General features: G+C 44.4%; 2 protein-coding genes across 4 annotated transcripts in view; both read left to right on the top strand.

Moving 5' to 3' along the window:
• Positions 1–1,087: 1,087 nt before the first annotated feature.
• On the top strand, positions 1,088–5,986 carry LOC139770313 (protein TAPT1 homolog). 3 transcript variants are annotated; one of them, XM_071702210.1, is made up of 8 exons: positions 1,088–1,416; positions 2,741–3,250; positions 3,731–3,885; positions 3,992–4,089; positions 4,169–4,509; positions 4,616–4,713; positions 4,790–5,005; positions 5,244–5,986. In XM_071702210.1, the coding sequence occupies exons 2-8, from the start codon at positions 3,058–3,060 to the stop codon at positions 5,823–5,825; spliced, it is 1,683 nt and encodes a 560-aa protein (XP_071558311.1). In that variant the 5' UTR covers positions 1,088–1,416; positions 2,741–3,057; the 3' UTR covers positions 5,826–5,986. The 3 variants fall into 3 exon arrangements, with proteins under 3 accessions (XP_071558311.1, XP_071558309.1, XP_071558310.1); XM_071702208.1 differs by having other exon boundaries at positions 2,715–3,250; XM_071702209.1 differs by having other exon boundaries at positions 2,655–3,250.
• Positions 5,987–6,377: 391 nt separating this feature from the next.
• The window catches only part of For (cGMP-dependent protein kinase for), a 41,211-nt gene continuing 32,008 nt past the window's right edge, over positions 6,378–15,580 (top strand). The window contains exon 1 of the mRNA XM_071702205.1: positions 6,378–7,302. Within this exon, the coding sequence (XP_071558306.1) occupies positions 6,734–7,302 (569 nt within the window). The 5' untranslated portion in view covers positions 6,378–6,733. The remainder of the gene's footprint in view (positions 7,303–15,580) is intronic.

The raw sequence follows: 15,580 nt of genomic DNA, 5'->3' as shown, positions 1-15,580 counted from the left end.
TGGAAGATCTTGACGCGAGATACTACGCGAATAAAGTGGACGGTTAGTAAAGACACGTGCAGTTGATTAAACAAAACCACAATTAAGATTAAATATCGTACGCACATTACGTATCGAGCACGTAAATCTCGCGTATGTAAGTACTATATTAATGCATGCTTTGCACAACGAGGAGCCGCGGATTACGCGGCACGAAATACACGAAAATAAGAAATATTCATGAACGAGCGTTGTATGTTATGTTGTATCACAGCGTGCTATTACTTGAATCACGATACGATTTCACGTTGTCACTCGGCCCTCTTTCCGCTCTTCGAAAAGAATCGGGGATAATCGCACGACAATTCCGGCACAGCACACAGCACGTTCAAAGCACGACACGATTCGAGATATGCCGCGTAAATGAATGCCATGCACATTCGATACTTTCGATAGTCCAGACATATGGCGGCCCGGGGCGGGACGAGCGATTATCGCCCGCGAATATCACGATGAGACTGCAAATCACTCACAACTCACAATTGCCGTCACAGGTACCTTCGCCTCGACATCTCCGCCTCGAGCGAGGGATTCAATTCGCGCGATACATTCATTCACGACACTTGATACACTTGATCTTGATGCAAATTATTGAGCGCGTCGTCGATTATTCCCGCGAAATCGAGGAGCAGGAATGCCAATCGCGCGAACGAGCGCGCATTCCGAATAACAGCACCAACGGCACGGAGCACAAACACTTCACACCTGTCTGAAATTCATCGGGAGAATGATTGAGTAACATATCCGCGGGTAACGGTATTCCGAGCGTCGACGAAAACAAGTTAGCAAGGCCGTCTCGCCGATGGAAACAATCGTCCGCGCGCCGACTTTGAACGTACGCTGCTCCGAAATCGGCGGATTCATTCAACGATCGTGGCATCGTGACAACGCGACGTGACTGACTGCGACAGCCGAACTGCCGAGTACCGCAGTGCCACGTGCCGCGTGCCGCGCCGGGCGCCGGCGCGCGGCGGCGGGCGGCGAGAGCGACTGAACGTGATTCGGCCGGATTCGGGGGCTCCTGGCTCGACTCGCCGCGCGGCGCGCGCGAAAGTAATACGTTACTCGTTGTACGTCGGTACGAGTCGCGGCACTCGCGGCGAGACGTCATTGTTGCTCGTGTAATTTCTTTCTCGTGAAAGAAAAGAAATCCTCCGGTTACAGAGTGTGTGTGTGTGTGTGTGTGTGTGTGTGTGTGTGTGTGTGTGTGTGTGTTGCAAGCTGAATGTACGCCGAATATTCTGTATTCTGTTTCTTCTCGTGTCGACTGCAACGTCTGCAACGAGTGGGATGGCCGAAAGGACGCCCGTACGTCGTATCACCCTCCCGTTCCTCCCGGCTGTGATTTGACGGGTCTCCTGCAATGTGCCGTGATCGGTAAGTGAATTGTGCATGAGAGACAAATGATTCGAAGCGCGACACATCCGAATCTTTAATAGAATCGTTGTCCCGCGTGTCGCAGCGAGACGATAACCTCGGAATTCGTGTCGTGTCTCTTGCCTCCGTTTCGATTTCTACTTCGAATGAGTGAATCGCGTGGAAAGACGCTTCGGTGAATAGCTCGAATCTCTCACTAAGCACGGGAATTAATAATCTATTAAGTAATTAAAGAGAATGATCGCGCGTTTGGCGTTATGTCACTTTGCTCGTCGCGATCGCGAACGATCGTGAACGAAGGAGCGAGCTTGCTCCAAAATGCGTATGAGCGTCGAGAGTGCTAATTAACAAGCTCAAACGTGTGTATGCGAATACAATTGCGTTTTTCGTTCAAGAACAGACACGTAATTTGCTCGTTCACGTAATTCACGTAATTCGTTACGTTTACAAATGTTTCAAATTTATTTGTATGTGCTCCTAATCTAACTTTGTAGAAAATTAACATTAATATGTATCGTTTGTAAAAATTTCGTCGCGATCGTTCTTGCAGCGCGGTGATCGCGCATACCATAAATTCCATAAAAGACGATAAACCGTCGTCAAGATACTTAAAAATTATAAAACATTCCCTGTTGCTTGTTCCCCAAATATTATTCGTTTTGCTTACAAAATTGTCCATAAAGGCCTATATTGTCTCGTATTCGGATCTTTAAATTGATAGGAGATACATATATCTTGAAATAACTCAGACAACATACATGTCCAAAAGCGGGTCTTTCAGATGTCTTACGAAAAGATGGCTAAAAGACGTCTAAAAGACGTCTTATGTCCTGATTTTGGATATTGTGCTGTCTGGGAAGTGTGAAAGTGAAAGAAGAGAAAAAGTGAGAGAGGGAGAGATGAGGGCTATTAGATATTTAACATATAATATAAATATTTAAAATAAGTTAATATTTATCGATACATGTAAGATATTCTCGATTGTAATTGGTCGAGGATCAGTTTAATATTTATATCTTACATGTATCGATAAATGTTAACTTATTTTATATATTTATATTATCTGTATGTTTAATATCTAATAGTGATAGCCCTCTCTCCCTCTCACACTTTTTCTCTTTCCGACACTGCCGATAAAACATCATTCTAGTGCGCGTCCGTGCTACATCGCAAATGTTATGTAATATAGATTATATATATATATATATATATACAACAAAATGATGTTTTATCGGCAGTATCGGAAAATGAACGTGGCTACGTAGTACCAATTTCGATAATGGATGTACTGGCGGTAGTGTACAGGGGCTTTCGACGGTCTCAGGAAAAAGGCCGGGATGGCCTCTCTCAGGCTTCTCTCTGACGCAAGCATCATCACTCATCCAGGCGCTGTCACCGTCGCATTCGTCGCATGTCGTGTGACGCGCGTCGCCAGAGTTCTCCGCGCTCTCTCCGCTCACCGCTGGTGTTGTTGAGTTGTTGTGACAGTTCGCCCGGGGACCTGGGGAGCACAGTGCGGCATCAAACGGCGTTTCAGTCGTGGGACGGGATGCGGCTACGGTCGTCTTGAGAGATCACGCGGGCTGGTAGAATGACCGTACGTTACGCGGACGCTCGTCGAAGGTAAACATTGCAGAAACGATGCAGAGCGCGGGTGTCAGCGATGGGGACACGGAGCAAAGTTGGCCGGAGAAGAGGACGATCAGATTCCGCGCTACTGGCAAGTCCAAAACTCATGTGTCATCTCACGACGGGCGCGTGGAAAATGTGGATCCCACGCGCTGCAAGCCGCAGTTATCCGACGGGCAAGATGCGCAGAAGAGGAAGAAGCAGCGTAAGTGCACCCGCGATTGCCTATTTACCTGTCGGGGGGCAGCGTTTTTTTTTCGCGCGGCGGTGGAACGTGTGTGAAACAGGAGAAAAAGAAAACAGTGACACACACGCACGTACGCCTCGATAGATTAGAATGATTAGATAAGATGGCACCAGTCACCCGCGCAAGGTGACGACTTTTTCTACAGAATGTATTTATCACAAACTATGCAGAAGGAAAAAGAAACATATTTTAAACAATTTTTACAAACTCTGTGTGTGGCAGGGTTTTTCTATATTTATATCTGCTATAAGTCTTGCTTTTTTATATCGCTATTTAATAGCTCAACTAGTTGTTATTTAGTGACTATTGAGTAGTATAACTATATTTAGCTGTATATATAGTATAACTATAACTACTAAGTAGTAGCTGTTACTAGAGTTTGCACAAATAACGTTTTATATTTGCAGTTCAGTTGATAAATGTATTCTGCTTTTCTAGGGGTATCGTTGATGCAGTTCTTAAGGACAGAATTAACGAGGGGTTATCAGCTGGAGCACGATGAGGAGAGATTGTCTGCGAGAAGGGAGAAGGTTTACTCATTCATGAAAATTCCTCGGGAGGTGGAAAATTTTATGACGTATGGGTTCCTTCAGGTACAGTGATGCATAATGCTGTCAGGAGGATGAAACTACGGCTAAAATTTTTAAAAATAATCTATCATATTACATGTTACATGTTTTGCTGTTTTTCTCATTGCAGTGCGCCGATTCTTTCCTATTTTTGTATACATTTTTACCGTTAAGATTCGCAATGGCTTTATGGGCAGTGATTACAAGGCCTTTACGACACTACCTAAGGTACACAAGAGATACTGATTTAGAGCGAAATATATATTTGGTTACCGTGAAATTTTAACCACAATCTTTCGTTTCGTAGGAGTGAGAAAGGTCATGCAAAAAGTACGGAGAGATATTTGAGATCGGCTGAAGTGTGCGATTTGTTAAAAGGAATTGTAGTGCTGGGTTGCTGGGCAGCAACCTGGAAGGTGGATACCTCCATGATGTACCATTTAGTTAAGAGTCAATCGGTTATAAAGCTATACATATTTTATAACATGTTAGAAGTGGGAGATCGTCTTTTCAGCTCTTTCGGGCAAGACACTATAGACGCCCTGCTTTGGACCGCAAACGAGCCACGATCGCGCCACCCGAGTGATTCTACCCGTACGAAACATTTCGGTACATTGCCGCATCTCTTGTTTGCCGTCGTTTATGTGTGTATCCTTTGTTTAATTACATTATTACGATTAATTCGATGACGATCGAGAGATAGGCTTAAGCCGCAACAAGATATGTTTACACCTTGACTGCTTTCCCCACAAAGTTTTTCATAGTACATTGGTGTTACTCCAAGCGACGACGTTAAATGTGGCAATCAACAGTAGTAATAAAGCGCTTCTCACAATTATGATGTCCAACAATGTAAGTGCGTTAGAAAAAGTAAAGCAGTCGCTTTTTTTGTATCAAGTATTTCGTATTTCACACAGAGTATTTTTAGTTTGTAGAACTGAAGGGTTCTGTCTTCAAGAAATTTGACAAGAACAACTTGTTCCAATTATCTTGCGCCGACGTCAGAGAAAGATTTCATCTCATTATACTGCTCCTCGCAGTGAGTCTGCAAACGATGAAAGAGTATGCGTGGCACAGCGATCGTCTTGCTGTCTTGCTACCCGATTGCGTGGCGCTATTGTTGGCAGAAGTTGTCGTCGATTGGGTTTGTACCGTAAAATAAATTGTACATTATGGAGGCATATGTGAGCGAGAAAAATATCAGATCGGAAATCGAATCAGATTATTCCTACCATTAAATTATTTGCATCATTCTTATCGATAATTTCTCGTTCGCTCACATGTTTCAATCGTCGCTGCCTATATTTTACAAATATTGACGAACCTTGTGCAAATCGTACAAATCATCTCCGCGCTAGTAATAACATTGTATTTCTATAAAGGTGAAACATGCGTTCATCACACGTTTCAACGAGCTGCCTTCCACCGTCTACAGGGATTATACCGTGAGCTTGGCCTACGACATGGCGAAGGCACGTCGAAAGAAAGCATTCACGGATCCCTCGGACCTAGTTGCGCAGCGAATGGGCTTCATACCTCTTCCTCTGGGAGTCGCCATGGCTCGCGTACTGTGTACGACCCTGACGCCATCCGCGAGACCCGCTAATATCATACTTCTATTATTAGCTTATCTTATACTAGTATCTTTTCGCATATTGAATAGCCTAATCATTCTTGGGAAGGCGTGCGACATAATGTCGTCGCACCCGCGACCTGACAAAGATGTTACCGCGAAGTCTCCGTCAAAGAATCGTGCCAACAGTGTCGACATGAAAAATCCAAATCTTGGCATGGCTATTTTCTCAAATAGCGCCGTCAGCTTGAACAACGTCTGTTTGAACGAGGCGTTTCTGGAGCCAGAACAGACTGAGAAAAGTGAGAAGCATCAGTGTAATTTCGACGAGCTCACGAACGTCACGAAAGCCGTGCTAAGGACAGGAAGCGAACCCCTTCTTCCGCAATGACAAATCTCACTAGCATAATTGAAATATAATGATTTTTTTATTTATAAATTGTACATATTTTGTTGTACATATATACACGCACAGGTACTATATCGAAGCTTATTTTGCAATATTTGTATAAGGCATCTATGTGTAAGAATAATAAATTTGGTTACCATTTATTATTAAGTTTTATTATCAAACATGGTTATATATCTATATAATTAAAATATTTTTTTCGTAAATTTTTGGTATTAATATAAAAGATTTTTGGTATATTCAATATTTTTTAGCTTAGATCTTTAATCGTAACTTTTGTCGACACCTCGAAACTAAGAAAAGATGAAAAGTTATAAAAAGATATTACATAAATAATGTTACATAAAATAACTTTTTCCTCTCTTGCCGTGTCGACACTCGACGATCGAGCAAGAAGTGCGCTCTCATTCACGGAGATGCGGCAATCGGCACATAGAGAATCTATAATACTTGACTCCAAAGTTCGTGGCGTTTAGTCAACGAGCGCGCGGCGCGGCGAGTAGTCTCCCCCTCGCGTTTTTCCTCCTCCACGCCTCACCGTCCCGCCGCCGGTCCTGTCTCTCTCTCCCTTTCCCTCTGGCTGTCCTTTTCTCTCCCACTCCGGCCGGCCGCTCGCTCTCTCTCTCTCGTTCGTCCGACAAACGAGCACCGACTCACCGAGGCGAGCACGCTGCACGGGGCACGGGACGTCACGGAGGACGGAGGACGGAGGCGGTGGAGGACGTCGGAGCGGAGGTCCGCCGCTCTTCGGCGAGCGCGAAGCGAATCACGCGAATTCGCGGCGCGATAGTAACGACCGACGACGTCCCCGTCGGGTCCCGGTCGCGACGCTCCCGCGTATGGGTCCTCCTCCATCACGCCCCACGGCCACGGCAACTACGGCAAGTTGAATGGACGAGGGTACGAAATACCGAGTGCCCATCGGCGACGCCTGCGTGTCTATGCGCGTGTGCTTCGACTCGCTGTGCTTCTCGTCGTCGCAGCAGCCGCTCGCCGACGAGGAGGACGCCGCCGACGCCGCCGTCGCCGCCGACGCCGCGACGCAGCTACCGACGGACGGACGCGGCGCCGCGGCCGTCGTTAGCGGCACCAGCGGCACCGTCGTCGCCACGACCGCCACCACCACGCAAGTCACGCAAGTGCCGCACATCGGTGCGATCGGTGCCGGCGGCGGAGGTGCCGCGATCGTCGGCAGCATGGGCACCCTGAGGGAGCTCCAGGAGCTGCTGCGCGTCAAGGACGAACGGATCGCCGAGCTCGAGGCCGTCGTCTGTTGCCGCGACGCCCAGATTCAGGAGCTGCGCAGCCACCTGGACAAGTTCCTGAGCGTGCTGCCCTTCAGCGCGGCGCCGCCGCGCACGCCGACGAAGCCGCGGACGAGGGACCGTGCCCAGGGCATATCCGCGGAGCCGCCGCTCCAGGAGCTCGCGCCTCTCGCGGTGGTCGACAAGAGCGACAGGTTGGTACCCCACGACCCGCGACTCTACCACGCGCCACTGTTTTTCTGCCTGTTGCTTCTTGAGTTGTTTTGTAGCTCGCGGCGCGCGCAACGTCCTTCCCTTTTTTTTCTTCTCGCGCGCGCACCTTGCGCGCTCCTCGAATTTCCCTAATGAATTTAAATAAGCGGCATAAGCCGAAGCGCTATTTTTAACGCGTCGAACGTGCGGCTGTCGCGCGACAGCCTCGGCCTCGCTATAACGCCGCTCGTTTTGATACCCGCATAAAATACAGCCGAAAAGATGCGGAGAATTATACATCGGGACACAGGACGTGTTACATCTCGATTTTGGACATTGCGTTGTCCGGGAACGATCGGAATCGCGCGATATAATTTCGATAAATGCGAGCTTTCTCGCTAAAGCGATCCTTGACGCGTTTCTTTTGCCCGACGGTTATTAAATTCCGAGAGAGTCATTCGCGATAACGATATTGACTATTGTAACCCGCCGGCCTCAATCCTCGGCATTTAGCACCTTCGTCCTTCATTCTCGCCGCTGGTCGCGTTGTCTACATACATGTCAACGACTTTATTTGTCACTTATGCGCGTTCGCACCCGCGACCCGCGCGCGCGCGCGTGCGTGCACCGGCCTCGCGACTCGCGACGTGCGGCCACGTTCGCTATGTGATCCGTCCTCGTCGTCGTCGTCGTCGTCGTCGCCGTCGCCGCGTGCGTTTTTCACGCGTTCCGGCTCGAGGGAACCCGGGACCTTTCTCCTTCGCTCTAAAATCGCGCTTTCGCGCCTCGCTGCATGTGCGCCAAAGTAGACACTTTCGCTCGCGGGCGTCCGATTATTTCCGATCGACCTTATCTCCCGATGCTTCGCGAGATAAGTCGACGCTACATCTCTCCTCGCTTATCTTTTAATCGACAATATCTCTCGTTAAATATATCTTTGTTTCCAAGCCTTCGAATTAAAAGTCTATCAAATTGAGATATAATTGTGAAGAGAGGGAGGGAAGAGAGAGAGAGAGAGAGAGAGAGAGAGAGAGAGAGAGAGAGAGAGAGAGAGAGAGAGAGAGAGAGAGAGAGAGAGAGAGAGAGAGAGAGAGAGAGAGAGAGATAGAAAAACTAACTGAACAAGGGAATTTCCCGATTTTTTTGCACCTAAAGCGTCACCTTGGCGCGTCAAAATAGCTTTCAATTATCGATTAGTGTCTATTTCTATCGATGCAGATTAACTTTAATCTCGGGTCAATTTACTTTTGATCTTTTTGTAACTCGTAGAACTAGAAAAAGATAAAAAGTAAATTAAACCGAGATTAAAGTTAATCTATATTGATAGAAAGAACATAGGAGACTGAATCACGCTCTACAAAACGTCATCGTTACGTTAAAAAAGGCCAAGTCGAACTTGTCACGTTTCTCGGATTCATAAATCCTGCGTTGAGGTAATGGTGACATGACGGTAACAATTACGTGACGTTACGTTTGAATTTTAAAAGACGTCGCGCGACGCGCCGACGATCGAAACGACTTCGTTGAATTTTTAGTATCTATACACCCAAGAGGGAGAGAGAGGGAGAAAGAGAGATTGTTTGTGGGCGTAATGTATTTGTTTTATCGTCACTCGTACATCGCGGTTTACGAGGGGATCTTTCCAGTCGTATCGGGCGCGTTTCGTGCGCGGGCATCGTAATGTTCGGGCCGGAGTAAATCACGCCGCGCCGCGCCGCGCCGCGCCGCGCCGCGCCGCGCCGCGCGCCGCGCCGCCGCGAACAGTATATTTCGTGAACTTCGTTTAAATCGCGTAAACACGCTTTAAAACGAGAGTGGATTCGACGATCGGCACGAGCGCGTAAACGTAAACAGATCACGTGGAGCATGAATGAGCGTGGAAGGAGCGGAAACGAGCAACGTCGGCGCGTCGATTGTTTGTCGATACTCCGACCGATGCGGATTTTTATCGTCTGAAATGAAAGCGTCCCCGAACGCGCCGCGATTAGAGGAGAAAATAATAACGATATGATGGTCGCGATTTCGTGCTTATTTCGTTGCTCCTTTCAGCGCTCGCGTTGATCTACGAAGCGTACGCGCGCGCCTTGATACGCGCACGTGTAGGTGCGTAGGTGTATTGACACGTGGCGCGGGTATTGGAGCCGGCGCTAGAGGTTCGCGCTCGGCTTTTGCGGATTTACATTCCCCGCGTTCGAAGGCGGCGGTGCCGACACAGCGGACTTCTATACAGGTTTATGCGCCATATAGAAAGGTGGAAATTAGTAACGCAAATGTCTTCTCCTGTGAGAAACTTGTGCAATTGACATTTAACCCTTCCCCGGAGTCTTTCTTAGACATATCAAATTTAAGAGGTGGATAGATAGATAGATAGATAGATGCAAAGAGAAATTAAGTTTTATTTAATGTACAAAAACGTGAAAAATTAACTTTTTGCATAATTTATTTCAACTCATACTGGATTTTATAATGATTAATTTCAATTGGTTGCGCATCTTTAATAATCTAGATAGATTGCAACAATCTAGACAATAAAATCACAACAAAGAATCGAATAACAAGGAACTAAGCTTCCAACAGAAAATTGCAGCGAATTTTGATGTAGGTGTTAGCGATATTTCTCAATTTTATCTTTTGTTAAAAAAAATCGCTTTATCTTTTAAGTCGTTGAGAATAAACCAGACTATTTCATCATCATTAATTTAGTGAAATGTGCAACTTGAAAGAACAGCTCTGTTTGAAAATGATATAACGAGCTTTTTTACAATATTTTTAGAAGAGGATAATTTATCGAAAATAAACAACATAACCATATAACGTTAGACATAAAAAAATCGGTTTATTTAAATAGGCCTGGCCTTAGTGAACGCGACTGCTCATACCCTCGCAATTATCTCTTTCATTGGATGATTCCAATGTGTGCCATGGGAAACAAATGTTGCGTGGCATGTAATACTCGGAGTTTCTTTGTCGGTAAAGTCTAATGGCGGTTTGAACTAGGACTAGGGGGCGATTGCACGTGTTCCACAAATAACGATCTATTATGTAAACGCTAGAAAAGAACCATTTTTAAATTTGTACGTCACTTTACATAACAATGGAATATTGCCTAACGACGTAACTACAAAGAACTCAACTTGCAGAAGCGTAATGTATACGCGTATAGAAATATTGTTGAGAGCTTGAATTTTTTTTATTTGTTTATCATAGTATCTATTGTATTTTTATTGTTCCTTCGCTATCAAATATTTCCTATAGAAATCTCTGCATTGACGCGCATTCTCGTCTTATCGCATTAAATTCCGAGAAATACGTAAAGCTTTATCTCATCAATCGTTCCCGTGAGGAAGCGAAAAAATGTGCTGGCGTCGTGGAAGATGCGTCTTCTGTTGACGACAATCGAAATTCGATTCCGTCGATTTAAGCGGCGAGCGAAACGAGAAAACGCGAAGCACAGGTCAGGAACAGGAGCTAATTTTAAACTCGTTGCCGCTCATTATGCAAGTCCTTTCATCACCGATCAATGCGTGCATTTCCTCTTATCGCGTGTCGATTCATGCAAGGGCGTGGTTGAACGTGATCAATTAAATAACTTTCGAAGCTCGGGCTTATACTGCCTCCCATCTATATGCCATCAAACGTTTTCCAACGAATTACAAGATAAATAATAAGAATATGAAATGACTATTTTTTACGAGTCTTTAATCTATAAAATTAGATATTACATTTTATGTATTAGAAATATTGTATGTATCGTTATTTTCAATTTTACACTTCCATTCTAGTAACGTAATCACAAATTATACAGATATCGTACTCCAAAAATTATCATGTTTTTTTTTTTAAGAAATATCAAAATATTATATCTGAAACTTTGATACGATGCCGTATATCTGTTTTTATCGCGAAAATATTTCGAGCTAAATATTTGTCACTCCGATTTCATCTCCTTTATAACATTTCGATTTCATTACTATCGTATATTAAAAAAAAAATTCTTTTCAAACTGAAAAGGGGCGTGTATTAGAAGGGAAAGTATAGGGTGGAGAAGATGACATTAACACCTGTTGCGCCTTAGAAGCAGCCGGTTGCTTCACGCTCGTTCCTTTCACCTATATTGCTTTACCATATTTCAAAGTTGGTCTTAGATAAAAGAGGCCTATCTTTAACGGCCTTATCCATTGCTACCACATGACAATATCTCGCAATCCTAAGCGGACACTTTCTATACAACTTTACCTGTTGCAGATATAGAGAAATATTTTTTGCCGCGAAAGTTTGGGCAGTACGAAAAGTTGAAGTAATGAAAATTAATCCGACTGACCGCGCAATTTCAGCACAAATTAGAACAAAAAAATGACTTCGTCGATCTTCGTCGATTGATAAATACACCTTCGACGATATAAACGACTATTAATGCGAGGATTAGCGTGCCGTTTAAACAATCTTATTATTAGCGAGGTAATCGCCTAACCGTGTATGTATTGAACGTAACGTTACTGCATAATTGCGGCGATAGAATAGTCATCCTACGTAGCGCATTGTGCGTAGTTCAGTGTTGCGTTTGTATCAGTGTAATTACTGTTGCACAATGCATGGCAGGATGCTTAAGAGTTTTCTAGAATTTAAAAAGCTCCGTGCTATTTATTCTTCAAGCGAGTACGCTACGAGTATTCTAAATATAACTTCTCGTTGATATAGCCTTGTTCTGAGATCATTTTTCACATCGTAACGTGTATCTTTTTTCCATTTTATGTATGTCTACAATTCATTTAAAATCGGTGAAATCAAGGACCTATTAAATAAATGCATGTACAAAATCTGTGGAATCTAACGCGGCGTTATTAAAGTGAAATGACATATGACAAAACCAAAATATTATAAATATAGACACAGAGCAGTTTCACAATTGCTCTGTGCCTGGCATCATAATAAAAATTTTTTTTAATGATTCTGAACCTAATTTATTGTATAATTTGTGTTCGAGGAGACCAAATTTAATTTAAGATATTCTAAAAATTTCATGTTATTCCGGTTTAAGCATTTAAATTAGCTGAGTGTTTAATCAATTTCGTTTTAGTCGTGTTACATATTTTTCATCTTATATATTTCACCTTAGCAGCGCCAGGTGAAAACTTCATATCACGTGATATTTAAATGAGACATACGCATTTAGACAAAATTGGGCAATAGATACCCGCATATTCCAAGCTTGTACGCGAAGTACATTATCTCAAACAAGAATCTCGCGTACGTATCGACATTTAATGGTTGCGGGCGGAGTGACGTTACGACGAGCTTCCGGGCCACCCGGTGTATATGAGATCTCGGTCAACCTGCTATTATAAGAAAACGTCAAAACGGGTGGCAGATAAGCTTACGCGATGCAGGCGCGTTGCGTGCGCGTACGCGCGTGTGCGGAAGGTTACGCGCGGGTCGATCTGCCGCCGAGATAAAATCGGAATATCGCGGATATAATCGGGCGATTATTAATCGCGAATACGTCTCCCGCAGACGCACGTAGATAAAAAAAAAAGAGCATAGCTGTTGCTGCCTGCCTTCATTCCGGTTATTATCCTTGCCCGCGCCGGACCCCGCTCCCGAGACGGCCGATAATGCCAATGGGCCTCAAAATAGCTTCTCGTCACGGTTTAATGGGGCCCGTTCGCCGCGGCTCGCGAATACTTTTGCTGCGCCGTAGTTTCCATATGAAAACGCCAAGACTGCCTCGTCGAGGCTCTCATGATCAATGCGAGGAGACGCGCGTTTGACTTTGGTTGCGGCGTATTACGAGACGTATGAGGTCTATAATTGTGAGACGTCCTGTACAGAGAGCTTTGTTTGATGTCTTTTACCAGGAAGGGACATCTTGAATTACCATGTGAACTATTCTGCGTTTAAATGGGTTTTCGTCATGGTCATTTATATCTCTTGGACATTTATGTTTCTAAGTTGTCCTTTTATTTTTTCGGGCGCGTATGCGGTGTACACACATAGGTGTTTGTTTTACTTATTTTATGGTTTTCAGACTTGCCAAAAACGACTTACGTAAAACGAATCAAATTGATGTAGAAAATTTAAAGAAGAAATCCCGACATTGATATTATATGATAAACCGTGTGTGCGTAGTTATTTCCAGATTTTGTTTGGAAAATTCAACGAATATTAATGTCTGCGAATAACATTAATGTCCGTGCATTACGTTTTATGTTATCTCTTTATGCATTAGCCTTATTTTTTTATCATAATGTAATTCTTTTCGTTGCTCGTGCAATTTTTTATCATATTTATGACCTATTTATATAACGAGATTAAGATTCGCGGCTTCAAGAATTTTTTGTCAAACAGGCTGACGTTGCGGTTTCCTTGTTATAATCGCGCTTTGGAACGTGTGAAACGCAGCATATATTTTCCCACATATGACGCATACAGTCTACGGTCAAATTGTAAACAGAATATCATTTCGTCTGCAGACGAAATAATTATCTGTCGGAAAAAAATATTAAACTTATTTCTAAGGGTATTAAATATCTAAGCATTTTAATATCTATTATCTTAACTTTTGTCTGCTAATCCATTAAGGATCCTAAAAATATTATATTTCTTGCAATTGTATTTTCTAATTCTATAAGCCGGCAAATCTGGAAACTGAAAACTAATCGTTCTACGGTCCACGTACAATGACGCAACATATGGACGTTATTGAACGCGCTCATTAATATACGAGCGTTTTTATTGATACATACATTCAATGAGCTTTACTTATCTCTAGATAAAAAAAGAATGCAACGTGCGGCGAATGTTTCGTGACTCGAAACGCGACTCGCCGCGTTCTCCGATTAATAATTAGAGAAGGTTAATTTAATTTCCTACTTCGCCGTCGGGATTATTGGCGGTTAACGCGGCCGTTAGGCCGCTTTAAATGGCCGTAGACCACGTCGGCACTGACGCTCCGGTGATTTTACCGGCCATAAAGTTTGGGAGGTGCTATTTTCGTCTCCTCCCACCGGCCGCAACCGGACGGCCGGCGGTGTAAGAAGATGCCGCATTTCTTCCATACGCATCTCCGATCTCCACGCGAGCTGTTATAATTGCAACGGCGAGTAGGAGAGGCCCCTCTGGCCCATTTGCTTTTACCCGGACTCGACTCGACTCGACTCGACTCGTTGCACTCCGGACGGGTGTTGAAACCAGTCGGGTGACGTCACGTATAATTACTTCTTTGATTCACTCTCTTTCTCTTCTATGGTGCCCCCGGCACGACAAATTCGTCGGTCTCGATCAGTGGTGTAACGGGCATGGTGCACTTTTGGGCGCCCCGCGACACATGTAATATCTTAAGCATATAAGATGCATGTGGGATGTAAAAAACTAATTATTCTATATTTACACACTTGTTCGCGGTAAATTTTTCTATGACTGTTTCCGGTATAGAAGCTAATTAAATGACAAATATTGGGTCTAAGTACGGAATGTATGCTAAAACACCGTGCTCTCGTCTCCTAGATTTCTTTGACACTTGAACGTTTTTGCTCAAAACCATCGATATCGTAAAATCCAAGGTGTTTTCGAATTTAAACAAATTTCGCTACTTTCAATAATACCTTAAGACAACAATTACTGCTACTATTACTATTCTACAATAAAACTATATTTTTATGGATAATATACTTATACATTAATTTGTTTTTTTTTTTATTACAATGACGGTTTACGTTCGACTGATAAGAATACGACATTCGTGCCAGATTGGAAAGATCCAGATTCGGGCAGGTCCAGAAGGCTGTTGAAGAAGATTTTACTCTATACACGTGTTCTTCTGGATAAATAAATAGCTCGTAATGCAGGATCACGTGCCAACAAACGATGTTGCACACGGCCGCGAGTGCGGTTGAATTTTCACGCTCGTGGCACGACTTTCGTCTACGTAGTCGCGTGAGACGGCGATTTACCTTTCGCATTTTACTCGAGAAAAAGCATGCTAATTAAACAGGTGTTACCTATAGCGCCGCGTCGAACCGTCGCGGTCGTACGATTACGCTACTGACGCCGCGAGTTTGCTCTCGCCTCTCCCCTCCCCGCCCTCTCCTCCTCCTCCTCCTCCTCTTCCTCTCTCCCTCCCTCTCTCTTTTCATTCTGGCCGCTCTACCCGCCGTCCCTTCCGCGCGCTTATCTCGACGCGCGGTTAAAAATAGATCCTGTCACGGCCATCGGTGACATTTTAAAAAGCTGAGCGGTCGAGCAGCGCGCGCGACGAGGGCGAGCGAGCGAGCGAGCGAACGG

Source organism: Temnothorax nylanderi, unplaced genomic scaffold, assembly GCF_030848795.1.
Source record: "Temnothorax nylanderi isolate EJ_2023f unplaced genomic scaffold, tnyl_v1.0 TNYL_tig0028_pilon, whole genome shotgun sequence".
NCBI classification, from domain to species: Eukaryota; Metazoa; Arthropoda; class Insecta; order Hymenoptera; family Formicidae; genus Temnothorax; species Temnothorax nylanderi.
The sequence above is the reverse complement of the archived record's forward strand: the minus strand, read 5'-3'. Positions and strand labels throughout refer to the sequence as shown.